At 37.0% G+C, this 27,061-nt stretch overlaps 1 protein-coding gene across 2 annotated transcripts in view; it reads right to left on the reverse strand.

Annotated features, from left to right (window-relative positions):
- Nucleotides 1-3,977: 3,977 nt before the first annotated feature.
- The window catches only part of FGF7 (fibroblast growth factor 7), a 28,096-nt gene continuing 5,012 nt past the window's right edge, over nucleotides 3,978-27,061 (reverse strand). For both annotated transcript variants that reach the window (XM_027888994.1, XM_027888995.1), the window contains exons 3-4: nucleotides 5,255-5,358; nucleotides 3,978-4,917 (exon numbers count right to left, since the gene is read on the reverse strand). In XM_027888994.1, the coding sequence (XP_027744795.1) occupies nucleotides 4,723-4,917; nucleotides 5,255-5,358 (299 nt within the window). In that variant the 3' untranslated portion in view covers nucleotides 3,978-4,722. The remainder of the gene's footprint in view (nucleotides 4,918-5,254; nucleotides 5,359-27,061) is intronic.

The following is a 27,061-nucleotide window of genomic DNA, read 5'->3' on the forward strand; positions in this document are numbered from 1 at the left end:
AGATCTGCACTGCACTGAAGAAAGCTCAGTGTTCAGGTCTTTACCCACCTGCACTAAAACACTGTTTGAGAAATGATTGTAAAAGGGATGGTTCTTGTTTGATATTGGATCCAGCTTGAATACACTGTAACCTTTATGTGACAAGTTTATGCATCTTCATTCTAACTCCTCTGCTTTGCTGCTTAGCACTGGAGGGAAATAGTTTTTCTCATGAGGAAGTAATTTCATCTGAAGTGAGTATTTTTTTCCCCCTCTGTGTCAAGAGACATCCTTTTGAAGTGCCAGGCCTCTAAATGAAAGGGTTTCCTTAATGAAACAACAAACCTTGGTAAGCTGGGATCTGCCTTCCAAACAGAATTGAAGGAAATCTCCCATTTTAGGTCTGGAATGTAAGCAGTTATGGAATTTCAGTGTCTGGAATGCTTGAGATTTACAAGCCAGCTTTCCTCAGCCAGGTATTTATTGTGAAGTTATTTACAGAGCTCAAGACTTAACACTTGGTAGCTTTAATGCTGTGTTAACCTCCCTCACCCCCCTCCCCAATATTTATAATTAAATTCTGCAGTTTTCTTTTATGTCAGACTATGAATTTCAATATATGGCGTCAAAAAGCTTTTTTGGTAGTTTTGCTGTGGAAATATTATTAAAGTTAATATAAATGTCATGTTAAAAACTGTATGAAACTCCTTGAATATTTTCCTGTCTGAGTTCTGCTTTAAATGCAGTTCTAATTCTCAGCATTATGCTACTAACAGCAGAAGGAATTTAGGTTTTTTTCTGCGAACAAATCTCCATTGTTTGAAGTAAATGTGACTATTACCTTTTAAAAACCATCCAGTGATGTAAACAGTTGAATTTCCTTTTTTTTTGCTAATGAATATTAGCTCCAAAAAAACTACATTATTATTTCTAAGTATGGATCTCAACTCTGATGGTGGCTGTTTTCCTAATTTGGGGGAAATTATCTAACGTGTAATTTTTATTTTCTGTATTTCATATGTTATGAAATTACTATGGTTTTTGAAAAGTTAGTAGTGAGCAGACAGATATCCTAGGCTTGTTTATTTAGACTTAGAAATATTTAGACTACTCAGATACTGGTCGTTGAGTGCAATGAAATACTGTGGTTCTCATTACTTTATTGGTTTAATATTAAGTTACATTTTGCTTCAGCTTATTCAAAGAGAATATACATGTTTTCTTCAAAAAGTAATTTTAAACACAGACAAGTGTATTTTAATAATTAATGGATCATGTAGTAATCTGATTATTACAGATGCTGTGCAGAGCAGTGTTTTAAAGTACTTGCAACAGAACTAAAAGTGAGACCGTGTTGTACCATATCAGGTGTTTTAAAAAGTCATGGATATTGTCCAATTGTCATTTATTATTGTGTATTTACACCATTTTGCATACCTTTAATGACACACAAGCGATGAGACAAATGTGTAATTATCCCCCTAGCGTGGAAAATGTGTTTTGTGTAGTTGTTTCAAGCAAAACAACTTTCCTGTGGAGTCTGGACTCCTTCAGTTGGCAGAGTGCTGCAGGTCTCTTGTCCAACCTCCTGCTCAAAGTAGGGCCCACACTGGTTGTGTGGGGCTTTGTCCAGTCAGACCTGGGGAACCTCCATGAGTGGAGATCCTGCAGCCCTCTGGGAGATTCCTCAGGTGAGATTTGCCCATTGCTGTGTCCCAGAGTGTTCATCAGCACTAAGGCAAAAGATAAGTAATTAAGTAGAACCTTGCTAATTGAAATTAAAGAGCCTGTGTAATGGGACAGTTCCCATGAAATGTGAGTGGCTGGTGTAGGTGCTACTTGACCCTCAGAGCTTGTATTTTACTCCCCACCCCCAGTCTGGGCACACTGGGTAGTGTTGGTGGAAGACAAAGCAAAAAGCTGCATGAAAGCCAATGCCTCTGGAGGAAAATCAAAGAAATTACAGCTGAGGTTGGCTTTTATTACCGTTTTGTTTGAGTTTACTTGAACCTTTAGTATTATAAAGATTAGTAATGAGCCATATCTAGACAGGATTATCTGTTTCTTTTCACACAATATACCATGTTTTCCTCCCACATGGTATATTGCACGTTGATGTTAACATTAAATTGGGATGTAATTGATGTAATAGGCTTTTGTGAGGATTTCTGACATCTATTTGAATATCTGTTAAATCCTAATAGTCTTATTATTACCCTTGTCTTTTAATAGTTCGCTGCTGTAGATCATTGCTTTACATTTCCTGATTACTATTTTCTAGTTTTAGCATTAAACTGACTTTTTTTCCCTTGAGTTAAAAATAAGTATTTCAGAAGAGATAAACCTGCACTGAAAATTGTTCAGTTTTAAGGCTGTATGACTGCGGTACTGAAGATCTGCACCCTTTGCAGTCAGGTGTCTGTCTGGGAGCAGTTCCCTCTCAGGACACTGTTCAGTTGTGACAGCTGTAAAACATAAAGCAGCCTTGGCTTACCTGGAAATGCTGGGAACACAGGGATTCATTAGGGAAAGCAGTCAGCAGTAAAGCCTAATTACAGCTGGGGCTCAGGAATTGGATGACTGTGTTTCTATATCCTTGGATTACATAATCAAAAGATCTTTTAAAAGAGCTTGTCTACATCTGGTTTTCATCTTAAGGGGTTTTTACGTATATATTCACATATTAATGTGTACTTACATTTTAATTCAAACTCCAGTAGAGCTTTTAAGCACCATCTTAATGTTATTTTCATTTTTATTTCAAGAGTTTCAACTAACCTAGTTTAGGTGTAGAAACTTCTACTGGTGTGTTAATGTTGATCATGAGTGTGAACTTGGTTTCATGTTTATATATTCACAGAAAGGAGTGCAGACAGTTATTAGCAAAAAAGCTTTTCATAGTACAGTCTGATCATGTGGAGATCATGGAACACGTGATAGATAAACCAGCAAGAGCACAGGGAAGGTTTGCTGATACAGCTGTACTGACACATTTTCCTGCATGGATCTCTTTATATCTTCTTTGATTTTTGACTTCCTAATATCACAATCGATTTTCAAGTTACACTATTTGTTAGACAAGCATTTTTTTTAGAAAAAGAAATATTTGTTAAAGTGAATTTTTGCCGTTTTCTGTGAATGCTCTTAAAAAGAAAGTGTTTCCTGTAGGAAAAAGTGGTTGACTCTAAACACTTGTAATGCAGCATAGGGCATTTAAGACCATTATTAATCAACTTGACTGTATCCCAGTCATCTGGCAGATGCTTCAGCTAATTTTTTGGTGATCTTTATCTAAGTGCAATTATCACACAAGAAAACATGAGGGGAAAACTGAGCAGAATGGAATGATATAATGTATTAGTCATGTAGGGCTTAGCTGAACACTTTAATAGCTGGAAAATTAAGATGTCCTTTCTTCAGCAGGTCACTCTGATTTTAGCTGCAGTTTACAGGCTCGTGCATATTTCTGTAGCTGAGGGGATTGCCTCTGCCAGCTGAGGGTTATTTCCATTACCTGCTGCAACTGCTGCCTTCTTTTACCTGGCATAACTCTGAGCCTTCAATCAGCACGAGTATGTGGCAGAGATTTTTCAGATTTTTGCATTGTTTCTTTTGAGATGTCTATTGTGTGGTTTGCTGCAGGCTGTCATTTTTGTCTGCCATCCAATGTATGTTGGCAGGAGGGTTGTGTACTAGTCTTTGTGTCTGGTCACAGAAAAAAATTCGTGCATCTCAGCCAGACCATTTTGTTATTCCTTTAGAATTAAAAGCATATGAAACAGATGCAGCTTAATAAGTATCTTTTTTTTTTTTTTATAAATAACATTTAAATAACTTAAAACAATAAAGTTCAAATACAACTTCAAATAAAGTTTAATGCTGTAACAACAGAAAAAGCATGTATAAGGATGGAAAAATAATATTGAAAGCTGTATGCCCTAACAGGAATTATACAAAAGATAGGATATGTTACATAAAAAACCTTAATATGTCTGAATTTTTGCTTCATCGTTATATAAAATGTTAATTTGTGAAAAGTGAGATGAAGTACATTATTTATTCCTATTTGTATTTTACATACACTATTTGAAACATCTTTTAGAGCAGCATTAGGTATTTGTTTCATTAATAGATAGGAACATTTTGTGTTAGAGTAAACTTAATTTTTCCAAACTAACTCTTTTATCTGAATACAACAATAAACATTTACAAGATTATATTTTTTTTTTCTGATCATATAGTTTATGTATAGGATATCAGTTTCTTGGGGGAAGTATTTAAAATACTGCTCAGCCTCCACATTTTCTATTGACTTGATAATCTGACAACTCATTCCAGCAGCCTTAAAGTCTGACATATTTTACACAACATTATCATCTGCTTATTATTATTATAGCAGCCATATTTAAGAAGCAGATAGGTTTTTTTTAAATAAAATATTATCAGATAATCAAGTAATGACTTATTCTTCAGGGTAAATTAATTTAAGAAACTACCCAGTTACAATGACTAAGATAATGATTGTACAACTCTTTAGAATTTTTTACAACTTTTAGTTACTAAATCTGGTTTTGTGTATATTTTCAAATCTTTTTCATGTAGTCTCTTAAAAATAAACATAAATGCGCAAGTCCAGCTTGTTCAGTTTCTCAGTAGTATTCCAGCCTCTCTTGATATCTTGTCAAATAGTCTTCTTAAAATTAATCTTCCTGCTGGAACTAGTTCTTTATAGATCATTTGTGATTAGGATATTGCCAGAGGAAGAAAGTGGGACGCTCTGTGTTCTTTCTTTGTTTTTTTACCTTTCATTGGAACCCCCTTGTGGTTTAGTGTGACAAACATCTCCTTTCCTTTGTGTGTCCATTTTGCAGAAGCGTATGTGTTGTAGTGGTTTTCTTCAATCAGTTCGATGAAGTTGCAGTCCTCGTTGCAAACTTTCTGTGGAGAGTAAATAATAAAATAGAGTAAGAGAAGTACAAGTGATTTTAAATATTTAGGGAAGATGGGAGATGCATTATAAACCCCATGTGTTATTAATATTTCAATAAATAAATTTGACTTCTGAATGTTAGATATTTTGTGGTAAATAAGCACTAATCATTGAATTTATTAAATGGGCTTAAAATCTAGTGTGGGATGTGTGAGCTAAGTACAGGATACATTTTGCTTTGTTAGGAATCTGTTTTATAAAAAAAACATACTGATGCTGCATCTAAAAATGTGTCTTTGAGGTTTTGCAGGGTGACTGTACAAAAAGAGAGGTTTGCATCCATACCTTTCCATAGAGTCTTCCTGACTTGTTCATTGCCAGGAAGTATTCACTTTCCACTCCTTTGATTGCCACTATTCCAACTGCCACTGTTCGGATCTCTAGAATACCTGCAAAGGCACATGGCAAGGGCTGTAAAATGGTTGGTTGTTCTCCAGTCAACTTAGAAGGTTTAGCTGAACTAATATTCAGTAATATTTCTATGTTTATTGAAAATCTGCAGCAATTGTTCTTGAAAAACAGGAAAGATGTGTGGATTTATGTGAAAAACGGGCTAGACTTCAAAAAATCCCTGTATGTGATCATGTCTGCATAAAACCACTTAAAAAACTGAATGGTGATAATTTTTAAGTATATTCTGAAGTTGTGATGTCAGTATAAAATTTTTCTGTTTTCAAGGAATCAGTGGATCTTAGAATGTACGAGGCTCGTGGTTTCCTTTGGAACATTTACTCGGCCGTCAAGGTTCGCAGAATTCGTGTAAAGCCTTTATTTTGAAGTCTTGTGTAGCAGGATCATCTCCTTGAAAGAGTTTAAACCTTAGAACTTGTGAGTGATAGAAAACAGACCACACAGTGTCTTAAATAAGATAAAGTATTTGCCTGACCTTTGTGTGCTTTTATGACTCATTGGAGCTGTAAAGATCTGTGTATTTGAAAATCATTAAAGGCTGCTCTAAGAACTTATTTATTCAAACCCAGAAAACATTTAGTGTTGTTTTCTAGAAACTGCTTTATTTTCATCTCCCTGATATATATCTCTGTGGTCACTATGATACGTTTTTACCTGCAACGTAAAAAATATGTCCTTGAAAAAAGAAAAAATTTAGCAGAGGTGGGAGGGTGGTGCAAGTTATTAAGGAACATTGGGTTGTTTTCAAGCTTAAAGATTATCAGTGTTGTCTTCAGCAATAGTTTAGAGTTCTACATCTGAGTTTGAACCGTGTCCTTCCACACTGAGTCACTGACAGAACTTTGCCACACAACTGCCCAGTGACTTGTCCTCCAAAATGGGGACTTCCAAAGGCAGCAACTCCAGGCAAATTCCAACAGTGTGGAGGAGACAAGTGAGCGAGAGGCACAACAGAGGCACGTGTTGGATCATCACCTGAACAGTGACCTTCCTCTTTAAAAAAACATTTCATTTTTTCCCTTTCAAGTTTGCATTGACTTTTCACAGCCATCACACATGATAATAATTTTAAAATAATTAGGGGTGGTTTTTTTAGAAGGCATTAAATATCCATCATATTTTTCCTTCCCTTTACTTCTCTATATCGTGATGTCCTTTGCTTTCTCCCCTGTTCTCCTTTGCTTTCCTCCTTGGTATTACTCATGCATCAGTCCTAGTCTGCATGGTTGATTTTTATTTCCTATTTTCCTTAGCAGAGCAGTTACCTCTCCTCATGGTGTGTGCAGTGCTGGCCACTCATCTTGGGCCACTGATACTTCTGCACTTCTCCGTAACTCTAAGCCAGCTTTAAGTAAAGCTTTTAGACTTCTTTGACAAGTCCCACCCTACTGCAGGCCTAGGAACAATTCTTACAAAGGGCAATTTGTAACTGAAACTAACAAAAATTATATTAGCTTTCATTTAAATTTCACTTTAGAAAAACCACAGTGAGGCTGAAAAACAGATGAACATCTGCATTCAGCCAAACAAAGAACATAACAGTGGAAGGGATCTCTGGGTCATCAAGTCCAGTATTCTGCTAGCCTGGGAATTGCATCAGATAATTCTCCTTTCATAAACTTTGCCAGTGCTAAATTGGAGTTGTTATTTCTTTGCCCCCAGTGTTTCTGCCGAAGGCAGTTCCAGAGTTTGATTTATTTTAATGGCTACAGACTTCGTAGTAATTTCAAACCCCATTTTTTCAGTGACAGTTTATATCCACTTGCTCTTTTGCCTGTGCTGGCCCTTAACTTAAGGAGAGGGTTTAAAAAAAAAAAAAATCTATATTTGACTTTTTTATTTATATAGAATTTTAAGAAATGAGAGATTCAAAATGACTTTTTAAAACAACTCATGCTAATAAGAATGGAGATTTCTTTGAGTGAGCTGATGTTGGCTGAAGTTACAGTAGTAAGAAATCCTTCTACTTTTAAAAAGGAAATGCCAAAAGGTTTTGTCCAAGGCAATATTATTATTGTTACAATTTTTACATTTTTTTTTAGATTTCTTTTTTCTGAAGTAAATGGTGACATTCATAGTGACTCGCTGGGGTTATTTTATTTTGGTTTAGGGTACTTGTTTTTCTACTTTATTCACATTTCTTCCTTTATGTACATAAACTATGGAAAGAGACTATTCAGGTTGATAAATCATACACTGAAAGTTTATTAGTTTATCAGTGTCATCATTGCAGTTGTATCACATGCTTAAATTTAGTATCCAATATCTCACAGACCGGGAGGAATGATATTGAGTAATATTCAATATAATACACACATTTCAGTACTTCAACAGTTTTACGAGGTGTTTCTGAATATATAAATTTGTAAGATGTCCAGCTTTTCCCTGAACACCTATTATGCTCAGCATAATTCTCAAAGCACAAGTTCTTTGATGGACTAGTTGATGGACTATTTAACACTTAGGAACAACATAATCTCTCTATCAAAACATCTAAACTACTTTTCTGGTTATTTAATTCTCAGCTTTATACATAAATAATTAACATAAACTTTGAGATCAAAGAGACATGTGGATAATGGCAATCACTGTCTCTTCCAATTATGATTTTATAAATTATATTTAAGTAATAAAATGATCTTTTATATTATATCATAATTATAGCACCAAAGCAGGAAATTACTGAAGAATATACCAAAGAACAAATCCATAAAATAGAGAATGTAAGTTGTATTTTTCCCTCTTTCAGTATTTCTGTTAAAGTTTCATGTTATATTCACTATTTGACAGTGTAGTCATATTGGTCTTTGTTTATTTTGTATGTTCTTGGTACTCAGTCACTGTAAGAGAAATGACAGGGTGGTAAATAGACACTAGGAGATGTCATTGCAGGTGGGAACCTAATCCATCAGTAGGTGTCAAGGGAATAAAACTGTTCAACCAGAATTTTGGCCAACTGCAGATATTTCCTGTTTCTTCTATACTTTCTGTAATCATCTGCTACTGGTGGTTCTTGCCAACAGGATGTTGGGCTAAATTAAATTTGGAGCAGATACGGTTATCCCTGTGCTCCGTGTGTACAGGCTTGTTACACAGTCAGGACTGTTGGATCCAGCCAAGGCTGTGAATGTGATCTCTTTATGTAGCTTTTTTTTTTTTTTTTTAAAAAAAAAAAATAACCTCTTCTTTTTGCTCTTCTTTTTTTTGGAAATTCTGCATCACTGCAATGTCTTTGAGACTGGGCAGGAACAGCATTTGTGTACTGGAAACTAACCCAATAATCTCATTTTTCTTGCAGGAAAGAGCTTTGCTGCTGAGTAATTGAAGGTATTAAAATCAAAATAATCACTGCAATGTAGTCTAAAGATTAGAACACAAGTTCAGCAAAACTCACCAAAGCTAAAGATTGTTCTGGTATTCCATTTTTGACTGCCTTTAAGACATGAAATGAATGAAAATGTTTTTGTTTCATTGTTCCTCTACTGTGTAGCTGACGTTCAGTGTTCATGCTGGTTCTTGTAAGGGGATTCATTGAAAGGAGGTAAATCTCTTTATCAGTAGAGAAATGGTAACAGAAGTAAACTCTCTATGCTGTGTTATGTTTGCAGGCCATTTTATACATAAAGACAAAAATTGTAAGGTTTCAGCTAACTCAGTGGAACCAGGATTTTATCCCTAAGGTGGTTTCCTCAGGGCAGCAGGAGAGGTACAGTAAGTTAAAATCTTTTCAGAATGGAAAAAAACCCCACAGAAATAGAAAAAAAAATGAACAGGCACACATGTGAGATTTGTCTGTGCCAATTTCTAAGTGTTATTTTATGTAGCACCAGATGCTTCAGAAAATGATAAAGAACTAAACTCTATAGTCAGAAATTCTCCTAAGGGAAGCCTCTTCTCCTCAGTCTGATACTGCACCATTCCTTGTCTTATATTAGCAAGTCCATTCTTATGTGCTTCCTTTTGAAGTAAAGAGTTTTAATTCTTTCAGTCTCTATTCATGAAAAGGGAAAAGTCACCAAGCTACGATGGGAAAGAGAAAATCCTTATATGTAGATTGTTTCATTGAAGTACTCTTTTCATACTCATATTACCAGAATTACTTTAGAGGCATGCTTAAATTAATAAGACGTTGATGAAAAATTTGGAAGGCCAAATTCCAACAAGGTCTTAAATACCCCTGATTTAAAAATTCAAATGTAAACTATGCTTTTCAGTAACTTTATCTAAACCATCCCCATAGAAATTCGGAAGAGGTTTAAGAGTAGACTTGAATATACCACAAAGTAACTGGGAAAGAAATCAGATTAAAGCCAGAAAGAAAAAAACCAACAACCTAGAGATGGGCATACAAAATTGAAAACAACTGTAATTTCTATAAAATCAGCATGAAATTCCAAACAATTTTATATGGTTACATGGTCAGTGTATCAAATGTAGCTTAAAATTCCTGTAGTGAGTGAACTTTCCTACAGAGCTGAAATCCTGTCTGATGTACGTAAAAGACACTCAGCTGAGATGGGCTATGGTTTGTCTTTAGAAAAGGTGACTGTGGATGATGGCAGCATTCTTTTTAACCACTTGGTGGGAATTAAATAACAGTTGATATCCAGTGGGAAAAAAAAAAAAAAAGACACAAAACAACCCTCTAGGCTGACACAACAATTTTAGTGGGTGAAAAATATATTGGGTTTTGGAGAAAATTTACATCCCAAATGAGGTGAGTTTCCTGGCATCCCGGTCTGGAATGACAGTTGCTCAGTACTTTACAAACAGATATTTTTGTGTTTGGACTTACTCCATAGTACCTCAGGCTGGAAATTTATGGAGAAAAATGGGCGTTTAGCTGTATCATTGATACAGATGTGAGCATCCTCATGGGAGAGAATTCTTTCCTGATAAGCAGTATTTGATAATTTTGTTTTTAATCACCTGATATTAAGTATTTTTTCTGATGTAAGTAATATGTTCACATTAACACTTTCATCATTTTTTTGGTTAATTTTTTTCTTTTACAACACACTGTGACATTTTATTTGTTTTAATAAATCTTTGCTTTTATTGCTACACAATCCATTTACAGATTATATTAATTTCTATCCGTGTGCAGTCAGAGTTGAATAGGCAGAGTCTCTTTGTGTTTACCCATAATATCCTCAAATCACAATATCTTATCTATCCCAAAATAGTGAGAGCCTTGTGATTGAGCAAAATTGGGGCATTTTGTCGTTAATCATTTTGCAGCCAAGGGGCTGAAAGAGCAATTACAATTCCTGCTTCTGAGAGCTGTAAGGAAACCAGCGAGTGCTGCTTGTGGCTGAAGATCCAGCAGGCAGCTCTGACCTGTCCAGAGGGTTTTTGGAAGAAAAGAGGGAGCAAAACCACCGAGCCAAATATCTTTTCACATGTCAGGGAGCCGCCCCCCTAGGCCAGGTAAGATTGTTCAGGAAGATTCTGGCAGAAATGTTGAAATACCCTTTGTGTTCAGTCCCTCCAGACACTGCATATGTTGCAGGTATCCCCTCAATTGTCTATCATTTCTGGTCCCTGCTGCTCAATTTGTTTCTGTAGACATTCATTTAAAGAGAACTTTGGGCATCCATTACATTTTTCAGCAGGGCCCACAGCAATTTCATCCCAGTCCTTTTCTATTCTGTCAGGTACATTTGGTACAAGAAAATGTTTAAGGGGAAGGTGGAAACTGCTAAGAAGACTTCTGTAGTCTTCTAAATGCTGTAAAAGAGGAAAAAAAGAAGAAAAGAAAAAATATGGTTTTTAAGGACAGGAAAGCAAAAGCTAGTCCAGAAGCCCGTTGTTATCGTACATTCTTTTTATTTTCTTTTTAAAAAATAGGTACAGACAATATATTTAATGCTGATTTTTGTTATAATCTAAATGCTTTACAATAGCAAATTTTGTGTCATATGTACAGCATTTATTTCTTGTGGCCTCTTTCTGCACTGAAGCAATAAAAAAACAGTCTGTTGCTGATTTTTAGGGGTAGGGAGGCTGACAGTAGTTTTAGGGCACTGACAGTTCAGCACTTGAGAGGAATGTGTTTGTGCAACACCCTTTCCTAGGCAGAATTGTATTAAGATAAAGTATGTGGAATCTCAAATAGGGAAAGAGGAGGCAGAAAAGGCTTGGATGGAGAATAAGTGAAAACAAAATGAAACCTCAAAGTTTCACTAACTTGTGTTTTTAATTAATTGAATTTAGAGCACATATTATGAATACAAGTGACCTTTGCAGATGGTTCACGGCTGAAAAAAATGATCTCGTTGTTACTTACACCACTGAATGGTATTTAATGTAATTTGTTCTTTTGCTCTGGGATTTAATAAGTCAGTGTCTGAGCCTCTTAAGGCAAGAAAATGCAAATCACGATGGTCAATCACAGAGTGTCCTGCAAAACTTTCACAGTCTTAGTGTGAGCCAGCCCAGTAAATACCTTCATTAGCTGCCTTATTAGTTTGTCTGGAAAAGTCTATCAGTGAAATGAATGCTTTCATTGGACAGTTTTGTAAGCTGTTGGTTTCAGGAAATGTTACCTCTTTCTATCTCTCTTTTAAAAATAGTGGCTAGATTGTGAAGTACTTGTGTGGGTTTAAGTTATTTTGATTCTTAATAATATTTTTAAATGTCAGTACGACAATTTACGGGCTCATTCTCTCTCAAATGTAAAACCTCGTGGTAAAAAAGCTACTGTGAATGAAGGTATTAATTTAAGATATTTTGTAATATGACTTAATTTTTACCCTTCCTATTATTAAATGCAAATTGATAGAAAGTAGAATTTGCATTTGTGTTGTGTACTTTCCTTAGCAAGAGAGTGAAGGAGTTTTCTGGACGGTACCTCAGAGAATTTATGTTTATAAGCTTTATAAGCAGAAAGAGATATACAAGTGTGTGTTTTAACGGTGTTCAAAGCAGAGACGAGCTTTTCTCCGCCCCAGGAATTTTGTGTCTATGGATATGATTTTAATGAGCAGCTGATTATGGTAACAGAAAACAAGTTGGTACATACATCCACTGTCAGTTTGTTCCTTTAGCTTCTCCTTGTGATACTCAGAATTTTGATTAATGGCTTCACCACATATATGCTGTTGTTTACAGCATGGACCAATATGGAAGGCTAAATAAAGCTTTTATTTAGGCGCTTTGTGCTGTGTCCATGTGTGCATTTGCTGTGCATGTGGAGAATGTCTGAGGCACTGGAGATATGAAAATGGCTGTAAAAATGATCTGCACATAAACAATGGATCTGTCAAGGATTTTCAGGAGAACAGTTGAAGCTACTGCTTCAGTGAGGTGCCAGACATCTGGATATCATGGACAAATATTCAAAGCACTCAGAACTCCTGCGTTTGTCCCGTGTGTAATTTCCAAGCAGGAATTGTAGTTGTCTGAGGAAAGATGATTAACGATGGGGAGATATTCCTTGAGGAGTCGGTGCAGCAAATTGTTCAACATCCTCAAGCAGCAGAATTTGCTTGTGAGATTTAGACCATGCGCAGAAAATGTTTGATTAAGCACAAATAGCTGATGTTTAATTGCCTTTTTGCAATTCACTGGGCACAAAAACAGTGGGCATACTGAATTATAAAGAAAATCAGTTAAGCCAGCTAAACAGAAATCCATCAAAGAAATCCCTTTTTGTGCTCTGTTGAGTTCTCATTTATTGATCATTTTAAATATTCCTTATTTGACATTACATTTATCATAAATTTCTTCACTGTTTTCCAGTCCTACAAACTGATTAGTACATGCATTGCTAGATAGAACAACTTTATGATAAATTATTGTCCTGGTGATACGCAACAGGTGACAGATAAGTTAGTTAAGGAATTTGAGCCATGTCAAGGTTTCTGAAAAACACTTCTAACTTGGGATCTCTGTGAAGGTAGTATAAAAAATGCAAGACAAGAACCAAACATAAGAGGGAAGATACAACAGGGACTAAAATGACTGTTTAGAAATGCTGTTATTTTACTTACAAGATCTGTTCTTTGCATGTGTACTTGGACTTGTTGGTGTCTACCTTTATGACAGAAAAGGAAGGGGTAAGCCAAGTTCCACTCTCAGGTCTGCATTGTTCAGAGTATTTACACAGTCTCTCATGCATCATCAAATGTATAACCTGCCCTTCCGACTACGTATCGCTGGTACCACAGCGAGAGGTGCAGAGTCTGAACTTCCAGGCTAATGTTTGGAAATGCACCTTCCTTTTTACTTACAAATTTAATTTGATCTGCAGCAGGAAATATTAAGAGCCATCATACCTTTTTTTTTTAGTTAGTTTTCAAAGTGAAGAAATGTAAAACTCTGCTTGTCCGTTTACAACACGCAGCAAAGATCACCTGCCCTAATTACTGTGGGAGGAGTTCAGTGACCATATTGCAATTAATAATTGCTGAAGAGAAATTGCTTTGAATTTCTGAGTCTTTTTCCTTAATGTGCAACCTATTTGGCCTCAGTTTTGTCTTAACTCTCTGGTAATGTTTTGGCGTTAGGTGGGTTTATAAATCAGTTGTTTCATTCTTCGTTGAAAATGGTAGTATCTTGGTCTAGGACATTCTGACTGTAAATTGCCCTCTCCTGGCTGTGTCTCTTTCAAACATGAGCAATTTAGGCCACGGTCTTTCCAATATTTCTCTTGACTTGATCTTCAAAACCAAAAGCTGTGACATTTTTCACTAAAGGAGATCATAAAACTACGGAACTTTTCAATTCAGAGGTGTGACTTGTGAATAGCAGAATACAGTAACAACATGCTGACCCAGACAGTCATTCTTTTGTGAATGTCTCCTTAAACTTATTAGACCCCTTCACTTTGCTGATCTCCACTGTGCTTTATATAAATATTTTCTTGATCAGCCTCTTTTGCAGCATGTAGTCATTTCTCATTTTTGCAGGAAACTACATTTCCTCCAATAAAAATTGCCTTGAAGCTAAACATATGGTAATAATGAAGAATAATATTATTTTTTAGAATTAATACTGTCATGTAAAATCCAAGTCTTAATCCTCAGTCTGAAAAAGTGCTCTCTTATTACAGCATTAATAATTTACTGATATGAAAAATGACCAAAAAAAATTGAATGACTGTTTACAAAATGTAATTGCTTCCAAGCACTTAAGAAAATAATGATTTAATAGTTTAGAACTGAACTTGTACAACAAATACTTTCCCTGCAGCTCAAACAAAGGATATTTCTAGTATTTATATATTTTCTGCTGATTTCACTGGATTACATGATCTTTTCAAGCTTTGTAGGCTTTCAGAATGCAGCTTCAAAACAGCAAAAGTAAATGTAAAATGTTGCTTACTACCCTTTTCACAGCAAAATATGATACATCCATCTAGAGGTGCAAGACTTCCCAAATTCAGTTTCGGTGCCTGCAGCTACTTTGATTATCTGAACTTGGAAAATTCCACAGACTTCTGTCTCTTCAAATTCTCCCACAATGCTGAAGTTTTTAAACAGATTCATTTGTCTGTGTTTTTGTTACTATGCTGGTTTGTATTTTCATTTGATAAAGAGCTGGTGTTTTCCTTCCCCAATTCCTGGGTAGGATTAGTGATCACAGTTGACATTAAATTAGTCATGTTGTTTCCATGGAAGACCTTTTCTTCCGTTTTTCTAAGAAAAGCAGGAGTGCATCATCACATACCTTTTCTGTGTGTAAGAAAACACATTATTCATTATCTGACTGTGTTCTGAGGAACTTTAATTTCAGGTGCATTTCCTGTGTTGTTGGGGCTTCATCACCTGGCTAAAGTGGCTGCAGGCACAGAGATGGCCTGAATGTAACGTGGCACTGAGTGCTGGACTTTGTCGGTCAAAGGAGGCAAAAATAAATCCAAGACAGAATCTTCTCTTTTTTTATATGAAATATTCTCTGACCTCAAGGTTTAGCTGTTTTGTTCTGCCCATTATCCTGTGTCCAGCCATTCCTATGGTAGTTTTCCTGGTTCCTGAAACAGGCCTGGCAGGAGAAATAGCAGAGCTGTTTTCTGGGGACAAACTGAACCACAGAACTGCCTTCCTGTGTTCTTTCAGGATAATTTACTATTATACATTCTTGAGACAAATTACTAAAAGCTATTATTAAATGCTTGTAGAATGATCATGACATTCTGCAATGTGTTATCAGTTTAAATATATAGCACAATGCATTTTTATTAGTGAAAATGCTCCCAGATGTGGCTAATAACCCAAATTATTTCAAATACGTAACGTTCAGAAAGTTGATGCATAAGAAAGAAGGTGGCTGTGGTGTTCCAGAGCTTGAGTGTGTACACAGGGGCCTATGGCATAGAAGCAAACAGTTTTAAATGGTTTAAAATTTTAGACAGGGACATTTTGTTTCGCAGAATCGAGATCTTTTCAGTCGCAAATGCTGCCGTTCTGTTGCAGGAGACAGAGACAGATCCTGTCCCACTCTGAGTAGTTCTGTAACATGCAGAGCAAGCCCTGCCCAACTGAATACATTTTACTGCCATTTCCAAGTCGGATCTGCAGTTTGGTGCAGGAGCAGCTGGAGCTGGATGTGTAAATACAGCAATTCCAGTGTCTAGAGGAACACGGGCAGGCACCACAGAATTCCTGTCAAGGTACAGAGTGCAGGAAGCTGCTGGGAAAACCTCCCTAACCCCTCACTGCATCGCAGAGTGGGGATTGATAGAAACCAGCTGGCTCACTCCTCCTGCCTTCCAAACCCCACTGGACAGATCTTTGGTTTGCTGCTGACAAATAATTTAGATTTAGTTGAACTTTCAAAATCTGTATTAGTCCAAAGACTAAAATAGAAACTAATAAAAGGCAAAAATTAAAAACCTCACAAAATCACAGCCAATCTAAAAAATTAATCCAATCCTGATAAATAAATTAGGATTTTCATACTAGATATTTCTCCTGTATTGCTCAGTATATGGATCAAAATGTGTGTCAAATATCTAACTTTTTTTTTTTTCAAATAGCTTAAGAATTCCTTATCATAATTTTGCCTAATGTAATAATTTCCTTCTAATTACTGTTCTTTCCAGTCTAAAATTTTAAGCCTGACTGGAAGCCTGACTTTAGGGAAATCAATCAGATATTTGCCATTACACATAGGCAGCACTTTGAAACCTCCCTCTCTGTTTACGTGAGCAGATATTTATAAATGTATTACTGTCATCCAGTTGTTATCTTTAGTTGTTATCTAGATTTGCAATCCCAGTTCAAAACTGAGAAAAACAGAAGCATCAGCACCAGTGGAGGAAATTGGTCCTGGCTACTGTCCCTATCTGCTATTACCAGGGCAGGTACACGATGGGAGCTGCAGCCTATTCTGTATTTATTTCTGTGATTTTTAATCTGCCTTTTTAAATTCAGTTGAGTTGACCAGCTGGAAGATCTGGGGTTTTTTTCAGTTTTGACTGCAAATGCCAGGCTGTAGAGGAAACGCAGGATGTAGAGGAAATCAGGTGTTAACCATCTTGAGTCTGGTGATAAAAGTTTCCGTGCACACTTGTAGTTTTGTCCATGTGCATAATATCAGGAGGTCAGTGAGAAAACTATTGCAACTGGGGTAATGTAAATATTTTCTAGAGTCTACAGCCTTTCTGTGCTTTGCTTTTTGCAAGCATTACGTAGAAATACTGCCCAGTTTTTTTGGTGAAAGTTGCTTGTACCCTGAAACTAGAAATCAGGGCTCTAGAACTAAGGACTGCACATTTCAGTGTGTTGTGATAGAAGAGTATGATGTTATTTTATGAAAAGAAGTTATCAGTTTATCATAGCTAAAATGTAAGAAGTCATGAAATAAGTAATCAGTACTGAACAGTTCATAGAGCACAGGATTAGGCAAATTATATGGTATTTCTTCAAACTTTTTTGTTAACTTTAACACATTTTTAATATGGTTTTGGTTGTGCACAACCCAGTTTGCCATTGCTCGTGTTCTAAGTTTTATATTCCCATATGTGAATTGGTGCAGTTGTATTTATTTCAGCTTATGTTTAATATTTCAATATATTAAAATTACTAGCTTATAACGGCTAAAAATACAGAAAGGGGACATACAAAAGGGAAACTATGAAGTTAGAGCTGTGTAGTTATGCACTTTGCATTATCACCAAGACCCCCACCTATAGTATTCTCTCAGTAACCAGGGAGAAGTACATAAAATGTGAGAGAAATCACTTCACTTTCTTTACCAACTAAGGGAAGTTTCTCGATGCCCTGAGCTGCCCTAGAGGGCTGGGAGCTCTCCTGTGCCTGCAAAGTGCAGTGCTCCGTTTCCTTGGCTCTCAGAGCACACAGGTGCTGCTGCAGCACTGGACAGGGACTGTTTGACCAGTCTGTTAAAGGATCTAAAGTCTTAAATTCAGATCCATCCCAGCAACCATATTATTATATTGGTAGTATTCCAGATTTCCATCTCTGACAATAATCAACCAACCTGTTTGATAGATGACAGTGCAGTGCATTGGCATAAGCCTAAAGACAAGCTTTTCTCTTGATCTCGAGACAAATGGAAGATTTCACTCCACTCAGTCATTTGATAACAGCTTCAGTCTTTTAGCTTTTGAGAACGTTCCACTTTTCAATTTTTCTGCTACAGTTTGCTTTTATATGCATTATCATGAAATTCTGGTAAGCTCCACAGAGTACATAAGCAATCTGTAGCAGCAAGTGTGGACCCCTTTAAAATCTGGAACACAGCTGGTCTGTGAATTGTGGATGTTTGGAAAGGTGCATTTCAGCTGAGGGGCTGAAACAAGGCCCTTGGTCAAGCAGGGGAGAGTAAAATGTTCTCTTTTTGAAGCAGAGGATCACAGCAGAGGTTGCTTCCATAGCTTTGTCAAGTTAGAGGACTCAGGTAAAGCTTAGTGGGCTTTTCATATTAGACTCTGAACTGAGCAGCAGAAGCTGCATATGCAAGGAAAGGAGTTGCAGCTCTTCCATTCTTTTTAAAATTTTTTTTGTGGAGGATTTGCATTAAGCTTGGGTAATTTTTTGATTGGCAGACTCAGTTTGACAGCCTTTTTTGATTCTGCGTTGTGTTTATGATCATTTCTGCTCGTTATGGTGCTGTTCTCTCCTAGTGTTTGTAACATAAAAGAGAAGTGACTGTGGGACATTGAACTCAGCAGTTAAACTGCCTTGAAAACCGTGGAGTTGAACCAGCACAGGGCTTGGCTGTACCCACAGGGGTGTGTTCTAAAATGTATATGGAAAACCTGTTCCTGCTAAAGGATTTGCTATGCTTTTTGCTCTCTGACTGAAACCACTGAAAGTGGTGAAGAAACCTTTTCTTTCTTTGCATGGAATCTCTGTGACTTCAGCTGCCTTGCAGCAAGGAGCCGGAGAAACAGGACCAAAGTTGACTGAGATGGTGATTGTTTTTTTTTAACCACACAAAATGAAACAAAGTAACTCTGCTGCTGTTAACTAGGTCTTTTTGTGCCACCTTAATTCTCCCGTGACTGTCAAGGTATTCTTGATTCATATGTAAATGTTATATGGTCAAAAAAAGTTACAAAACAAGATTATACTTTTACTATTAAATATATATTCACTGTAAATAATGCTATCGGGTTTTAGTATAGAAATGTGGATCTGTGGTTTTAATACAGGTCAGAAAATACTTAGAATAAACCTTTATTTATATCTTTTGTATGGAAATATAAATTTGCAGATATTTTTGAAAAGTAATAGCTAGCTGTTTTTCAAGTTGAATATCCTGAATTGGGTGTACTCTGGTGTATTGGACTCTGAAACCCACATCTTGAGTAGAATAGAAATAGAAACATTACTCCTACATTGATATTGTTATGATAGATAAGCCATTCTGACCCGAAGATCAGGAAGAGATTAATGGTGGAACAGGAATTTCGTTTTTCTTTCTATCTAGTATTTATTACCAATGTTATGAAACTGTATCTTAAAGTAAAAGCACATGGATTTGCAGAAGCAGTAGTTATTATTTGGCATTTTTTTAAGTAAACTCAAGCCATGGATAGGCATCATAACAAAACTTTTACTGATTGCAGTAGAGCCAGACTTTTACAAATGGCATGTATTTGTCTCTTTCCTAATATGGGTCTTTCAACTCTTGAGCAAACTTTTCCTAATGAATCACAGGGTTAGATAGCTTTTCCACTAGTCAGTAACTTAACTCCTCCACAGCTGTGCAGTATTTTTGCTTTCAACAGCAACTACTTCGACTATTACTGATAGTTTGCCGTAGTTGATCCCTGAGTCAATAGGAATAGAAAAGCCATACTTAGAGTGTATGTTGAAAAGAGCCAGTGCTGTACTTCTCAACCATTACTTTCTCATGTTGATTACATCTCTGTGTTGCTGAGAATGTATTTCAGTCAAATACCACGCACAGAGAGCGGGAATTTTTTTTTTTTTCATGTTAATGAAACAAATGCAGTACAGTCTGACAGGGCTCGAATCAGACTCTTTGGTACAGTGGCACCTGTAGATTGCAGCATATGTGATTCCATTAGGTGATGCATATACTGTTCTTTAGGAATCCACTGACAGAGGCTGGTTTGGGGTGCAGCTGCCAGACAGCTCTTAAGGGGAAAACAAAGAAAGAAACCATCCAACTGTGACAGGTCAGCTGAAAACACCCATAAATGCATGGTTGAAGTACAGACAAGAAGAAAATATAATAAATTGTGATGCAAAATCTTCAATATTTACAGTGCTGTATCCAGACAGAAATATTCTGCATTTTCCTGCATCACCTAAAAAGGGGTGAGCACCTACATTCTCATTCAGGATCCAGGTAGTTTATCAGGGAAATCATTTCAAAACTAATGTTTGTTAAATTTTGTCATATGTGGATAAGGATGCCCCAAACAAAATTGTATCACAGACAGCATAAGGTGAACAACTGATGTGAAGAGAAAGAAAGGGGAGAAGTATTTTTTAAATGGCAGTCATATTTTCATTGAGCCCAACAGGAGAAAAATGTCTATATTTGTGCATACAAGATTATCAATCACAAGTGATTAGGACAAAGTCAGGAAATGTGGGTTCTGTTATTTTTGTCTCACACAGTTGCCTAACAGTAGCTCCTTGCACATTTTTGCATCACCTGAAGTGATGTAGAAATGCAAGTCCCACACATGTGCTGTGGGGCTTAGGCTGAAGTATTGCCTGTTTTTAAGGTAACTTGAAATGTCCCCTGAGCACTTGTCAGCACTTTGAGAAAACTGTCTCTGGGTTGTCTACAGATCCTATCTGAAAAGGACAGTATACAGATACCTACTTGTGTTCATGAAAGATTTTGTTATATAGGGAGTAAAAAGTCTTGTTTTGGCAAAGATAGGTATTTATTACATTTCCGATGTTAAACAGTTCTGAATAATTTCTCCAGTAATTTCTCACTGTAATTACGATAAAAATCTCTTCTATCGCTTGATCATTTTCTGCTTAAATGACATAGCCATTGGAATTCATCACATTCTCTTAAAAAATCTGCTTGGATCAGAGCTAGGCTGTTCATCACTGTACTAAATTAGAGGGGTCTGCCTTATATGTTATGAATTAGCTGAAAAATCCTGCTTTTGGTCTGGTTTGGTCTAATGATAGCTCACTGATTTTGGTATAGACCAGTTTTGCTTCCAGTGCTCCTTCTGGATGAAAGTGCCCTTTCATAAGTTCTCCTCGGAGTGTGTCCTTGAAGAATGTGATTAAAATAGAGGAATTCAAATTCAAAACATTTAGCTAAAAATTAACAGAGCATGATTTCCGTGAAATATGTGGTAATAGTTTCCTAGAAAGATGTGGTAATTTTTTTTGCTTTAATTTAGTTGCATGACATTAATCTTCATTAATATAGACTGAATTTTCCAAGTCACATAAGGATGCAGTCAGAAATGAAGGCACATTAAATAATTTGCTATTTATAGTCGAGTAGCCTGGGCATCAGTTTGCTAATATGAATATTCTGATTGAAATTGGTGTATAATAATCTCAAAGCTTGACTTTATTAATAGCTGTATTATTTTCATTTCTCAACTTAAAAGGCATTTAAAGGGACAAGTCTAAGTGGCCTAGGACTCTTGCCATCTGCTTTATAATTTGCGCAGACTCTCCTAAGGCTACTCTCAAAATTGATGTAACATTTGGTTTCCTTTGAACTAATAAATATTTACTGTGAAGTCCAATACCAATTCACCCAAATATATGGCTGTAACACTGTTAGTAAGGTAGGAAAACATGCCAGACTGTTTATCTTTTACACCCTCATAAGAAAACTTCCTTCCTGGCTGCTGAAACAGGTGCTCAGGCAGAATGCTCAGCACTCTGAAGCAGTGCCAGTCCTGCACGAGGGGCAGGAGGCAAAGCAGAGCCAGAGGCTCAAAGCACCTGTACCTGATTACATCGTTAAGTGAAAGGAAGGAGGGCACGGCCCGGCCTTGGTAGCTGGTCAGTAGCATGAAAGGAGGATTCCTTACAGGGAAGAGGCTTTCCCTGTGTTTCCATTGTGGTTTTCTCCACAGTTCTCATGCTGTCCCTTACCTGATGAGGTAGGTGATGGTATTTCTTTCCTGAATGGTCTTTGTGGAATCATAACTAGGACACGAGAAAGTTTCTTTTTATCTGACTTGTATGCAGTGTTTTAGAGTGCTCTAAGGAACTTGCCTGCCCTGGAAATTATATACTTTTTTTTTGGTTTTGGTTCTCAGTCTTTGTTGGAAGAATGGCTTTTTGTCACCAGTTAGTTTGAAAGAACTTGTAGTTGGATACAATTCAGGGTTTGATTAGTAGCAGTATTTGTAGGCAGACACTGTTTGAGTTTTGTTGGCTCATGTGTGGTCAGAGACGTGCTCAGGACAGGGCAGAGGTTTGGTTTTGTGCTGTGTCAGTGCATGGCACGGGTAACATGGTGCTAAACTAATGCAGGCAGTAGCGCTGGGTGTGGAATTCAGCTGGGATGCATCTCACTTTGAGGACAGGTGTTTGTCCCTGGCCTTTTGTAAAGGCAATACTGCAATGTTTTGTGGTAGCATTGCCAAGGGACGGGGCTGTGATCACTTCAAGGCTTCTCAGGTGCAGTTTCCTCACGCAAGCAAACATAAAGGAGTGGTGCTGAGGAAGATCTTGTGCTGCCCTTTCCCACGGTGTGAGTCTGTCTCTTGTTGCAAGGCAGTCCTAACAAGCAAGTCTCGTTATTTGAATGGTTATGTGCTGGATTTACATAGCTGATTCCCTAAATCCTTGTAAAATTTCACCAGTAAGCACTGAAGAGCTGCTTGGATTTCTGCATATCATCTTGCACATTATGTGCAGTCCCCAAGCTGCCCAGGCTCTTCCAAAGGAAATAAATTAGCATGGAGGAGTTAAAGTTGGTTTTGAAAGCTGGTGAAAGTTGCACTTCCCAATTGTGTCAGTACTGGCTGCACTCTCAGGATTCAGTTATCCTTTCTATTTTACTTCAGCATTTCTGTCAGGGAGAACAACTCTTGTTTTCCCAAGAAGCTATACAAGCACTGGAAGTAATCAATCTGTTCTCCTCTGCCTTCCCTGGGCTAGACCTGCATTTTCTCCCAATCATCTGCTTGATGGCCAGCTGGAGAACCTGACCATTGTCCCCACTCAGTGTTCACACAGACCACTCCAAGGGCAGGTCTGTGGTCACCCTGCAGTGCTGTGCATGTGCTGTATAAGAAACCAGGCAGCTCTTGGGAGTGTTTCCACACAGCTGGCAGGTAAAACTCCCAATTTACCACTCCATTGTTTATAGCTGTGCACACAAACAGCCCCCAGAACGATGGCACCAGTTCACCTGAGCAGCTCTGGGACTGCAGCACAGTTTCACATACAACCTTCTCCAAACTGGATGTTGATTGTAATTATTCCCCCCCCCACCCCCCCAATATTTGTCAACTCTAGATTATATGTATGGTGTATGGTCATCTATAATACTTTCTCTGTTTAACCATCATGAAGTTCTCTATGTACTTTTTTTTTTTCTTTTACTCCAAACATTTACTTTTGATTGAAATATCAAATCCCACATGACATTTAAAGGTCATAGTAAAATGTATGAAATTAGCACAGGTTGTTAATGAAAAAAAGCTTCTTGTTAACAGGTTGTGGTATTTTTTTCTGTTTTGAAGCACATTACCTACTAGTAAGACAAGTAGCAAAATTCCAAGGTATCAAAATTGCCAAGAATAAGTCTGATCACCTTCTTTTTATAGTCTGTAGCACCTCCCAGTGTCTATTGACACGTTTAAAAGGAAGCAAGCCAGTTTGCCGAAGGTGGAAGTGTTAATGCTAGGAAAGTCCTTCAGGAAAACCCCACTGGCAATAGGGGTATTTAGAAAGTGTTATTATTGGAGACCAGTGGTGTATGTTGATCCCTTTTGAAGTTATTGTGGTTAACAATGCCACGAAAGGGTCATTGTTGCTGTTTTCACTTATGGTTTGGAGTTGATCTATCGGTGTCCTTGCCGGGTGTAGTTTTGAAAGCCTGGATGCTGAAGGATTCTGTTTTTAACAGAATATCTCTCCTTTTAATAGAAAAAGACCTTTTAATAACTTCATCCTGGTTTTGTTCTTTGTTTTAAAAGCTAAATAACAGTCAAGAGCGTATTGATTGCATTGGTATTTTTACTGCTTTTTTTGTTGTGTTTTTATGAAGTTGTGGGCCACATCTGTGAATCTCCAGTTCTAACTTTTCAACACCAGTTGTAACAAAGAACTTTTTCCATTTGTATAAATGATGTCATGTGTTATGAAAGTTTTAAAGTGTGACAATTCAGTGCTAGGATTGTTAACCTCTATTATGTTTCTGCCATAAGAATTTTCACTATTAACTTTTTAATAATAATGTTTCTAAATTACATACACCAGAAGGCTAACTTGACCTTTCTGTCAGCTCATATCCAGAATTAAAAATTAAAAATAAAGTCAAAGGTCAAGCAAGACAATTGAAATGCAGTTGCCAAATATAGTCATAGACAGTCAATTATGCAATGAAAGCAGCGTGCCACCCACGAAGAGTAACAGCCTTCATTTGCCTAAACTTCTGCTGTTTTGATGAGAAAAGTGTTCCAAAACATACTACTAGTTGATAGATCTTGTAGTGTGGAACAGGATAATTCTATGCTTTAGGATGTCTTGGTCTTCCTGAGCTTTAAGGAAGATGGAGGAGAAAACCAGCGTCGTTCTGTCCTCCAGGATCCTGGAAATCTAAACCAATCACTTTCAGATACTCAGACAATACAGAAAGCTGGAAGCTGGGAACGGGGATATCTGGATTTAGGCTTTGTTTTGCAAGATTGACTGTATAAGGCATTGAATTTTCTACCAAATTCTCTTTGCCTGTATGGAAATTGCTTCTTTAAGATTCATCTGAGCTCAGTGTTTTTCTGTCTAGCTACTGACTTCAGTTATTTTAGTTCATTTTCTATTAGTAAATTAATATTCTATAGTAAAATTTTTCAATATTTGTAGCAGTAACACACCATTCTTTTGAGGTTTGGAAGTTTTTTCCACTAGTACTTTTTAAAGCTCTTTACAGAGAGGTGAATAATTCTTTTTATAGAGACACAGAGAGTCTGAAGAATTTTCCCAAAGTCTGTAAACAAATTTCTTAAAAGTTTGGATTAGCCTCAAGTCTCTTGAGTCTCAGGTCAGGGCCACTTCAGCACATTTTCTTTGGGATGGAGCAATAACATGCTTAATGATACAACACTGAATTTTTTGAACATTCAGAAATTGTAAACAATTGAGGGGGGAAAAGCTGTGGGGGAGAAGGGGCTGCAATTTATCTTTCAAATGTGTCCTGTAACTGCTTCCACAGTTGGCTGCTAAATTTGAGTGATGGTTCCATAAAAATGCAGCGTTTCTCGTTTCTGATAAATCTCAGTATTGAGAGATTCAGAAGGACTCCCAAGCCACAGCTGAATTATGGGGGTGCATTAAGGTCAGATGAATCAGTGTAAGGACAATGTGTTTAGACTCAGCTTAGGTGCTTTTCACTGCTGATAGTGATTTTTGCTCAGTTTTGAAGCTCCCCTGGCAGACAGAGCCCTGTTGGTGTAGATGAGCTTGGGAAGCTGCTGCCTGGGCCTGAGCCCAGAGCTTTGAGTCTCCCCTCACAGAGCTTATGCAATCATTTTTGTTCAGAGGGAGAAGAAAGTGAGGATAAACTGCTACTGTCTGGCTTTCTACATACTTTTCAGCTGGTAAATGCCTCAGAATAGACAAGGTGATGAAGAGTCAGGAGGTAAATTCAGAAGTAATAAACAGTTTTAATTGTGTTTTGTGGCACCCCTGTCATGCTGTGTCAGCTGAGCACTGATGTGGACACGAGATCTGAGCAGTCTTGCTGCAGTGGTTAAGACTTTATTCCCTGCTTTCTCCTCACTTCCACAACGGGTACAATTACTGAAAAAGTCAGTAGAATCTGAAAGGCAGGTATAACTCAGCTGCTTCTGATATCTGAATCTTTGCTAAAACCCATCTACATCCACAGCTGAGGGTGAAAACCTGGGGTTTGTGATAAAGTAGAGGCTGAGGTACAGGCAAAGAGTCTCTCTGCTGGTGGAAACCTGGGGGTTGGTTTGTACCACCAGTGCTGGACAAAGAACTGGAGAGGGACCTGGGAAATCTGTTATTTAGGTGTGAATAATCACTGTAGCAGAGAAAGTCATCCTTGGCACCGTAGGCTGGGTTTTGAGGGGATACATAGATATTTCCACTTGAATTAAATCTCTTTCTGTTATAATTGAAAAGAGTAACAGAGTACTAATGTGAAACAAAAGCACTTTCAGGTTAGTGAAGGTTCGTCTTCTGACACCAAAATCTGGGATGAACAAACAACCTCTTGAAAACCAAAAATGCAGTTGCAAAGACTGTTTGTTTGGGACACACATAACCCTTAACTGAAGCTGGTACAACAATACCAGCCTTGAAATATCTGATTTTCAGGAACTGGATCTTCTTGGTTCTCTATGTAATATGTGTTTAATCAAAAGAAACAAAATTTATTCAGTGGCACAGCATACATAGTCCAGCATTTGTTTTATGCTAAGAAGCATATTTAAAATGCTATTGTAAATAATTCTAAGCAAGCTTGAGTATTTAACCACTAAGATACATTTAAAGTGTATTTTGCCATCAGTTAGGGTTTAGGTTTGAACAAAACTGGGCTAGAGTGCATTTAATATTGCTGAAAACTATGGCTTGTTGGATTTTGGTCAAATTAGAAGTCGTTTTCCAAGACAGAAGTTTTAATCTAGATTTCAGCCGTTTTGTGTCAAGATCTCACTAGATTACTTTTTCTACATTACTGAAAAGAAGAGGAAATTGGCACTTTCTGGGTTTAGAGCACACATGGAATATGATAGGATCAGACATCTTAGGATTCAGGTTCCGGGAAGGCTTTTCTAGTAACTAAGAGACCCTTTGAAGTCTTTAAAATGAGATTCCAAAGGCAACAGAGCGTGGAAAGTCCTAAAACATCATCCAGTCATAGTTGTAAATCCTCTTGGATAGAGTCAAAATAAACTTGGATTTTTTGCTGCCCTTTTTTTTTTCTGAAAAAAATCGAGTAAAATGTGGCAAAATTAATAAGCACAAACTGAAATGAAGGAAGGAGTAAACAGTGATAAGGAGAGGCTTATTTTTCTATCAAAGATTGAGTTAACAAATTGCC

The sequence above is a fragment of the Empidonax traillii genome, unplaced genomic scaffold, assembly GCF_003031625.1.
Source record: "Empidonax traillii isolate 1590-97213 ecotype Southwest subspecies unplaced genomic scaffold, ASM303162v1 scaffold248:size1534464, whole genome shotgun sequence".
NCBI lineage: Eukaryota > Metazoa > Chordata > Aves > Passeriformes > Tyrannidae > Empidonax > Empidonax traillii.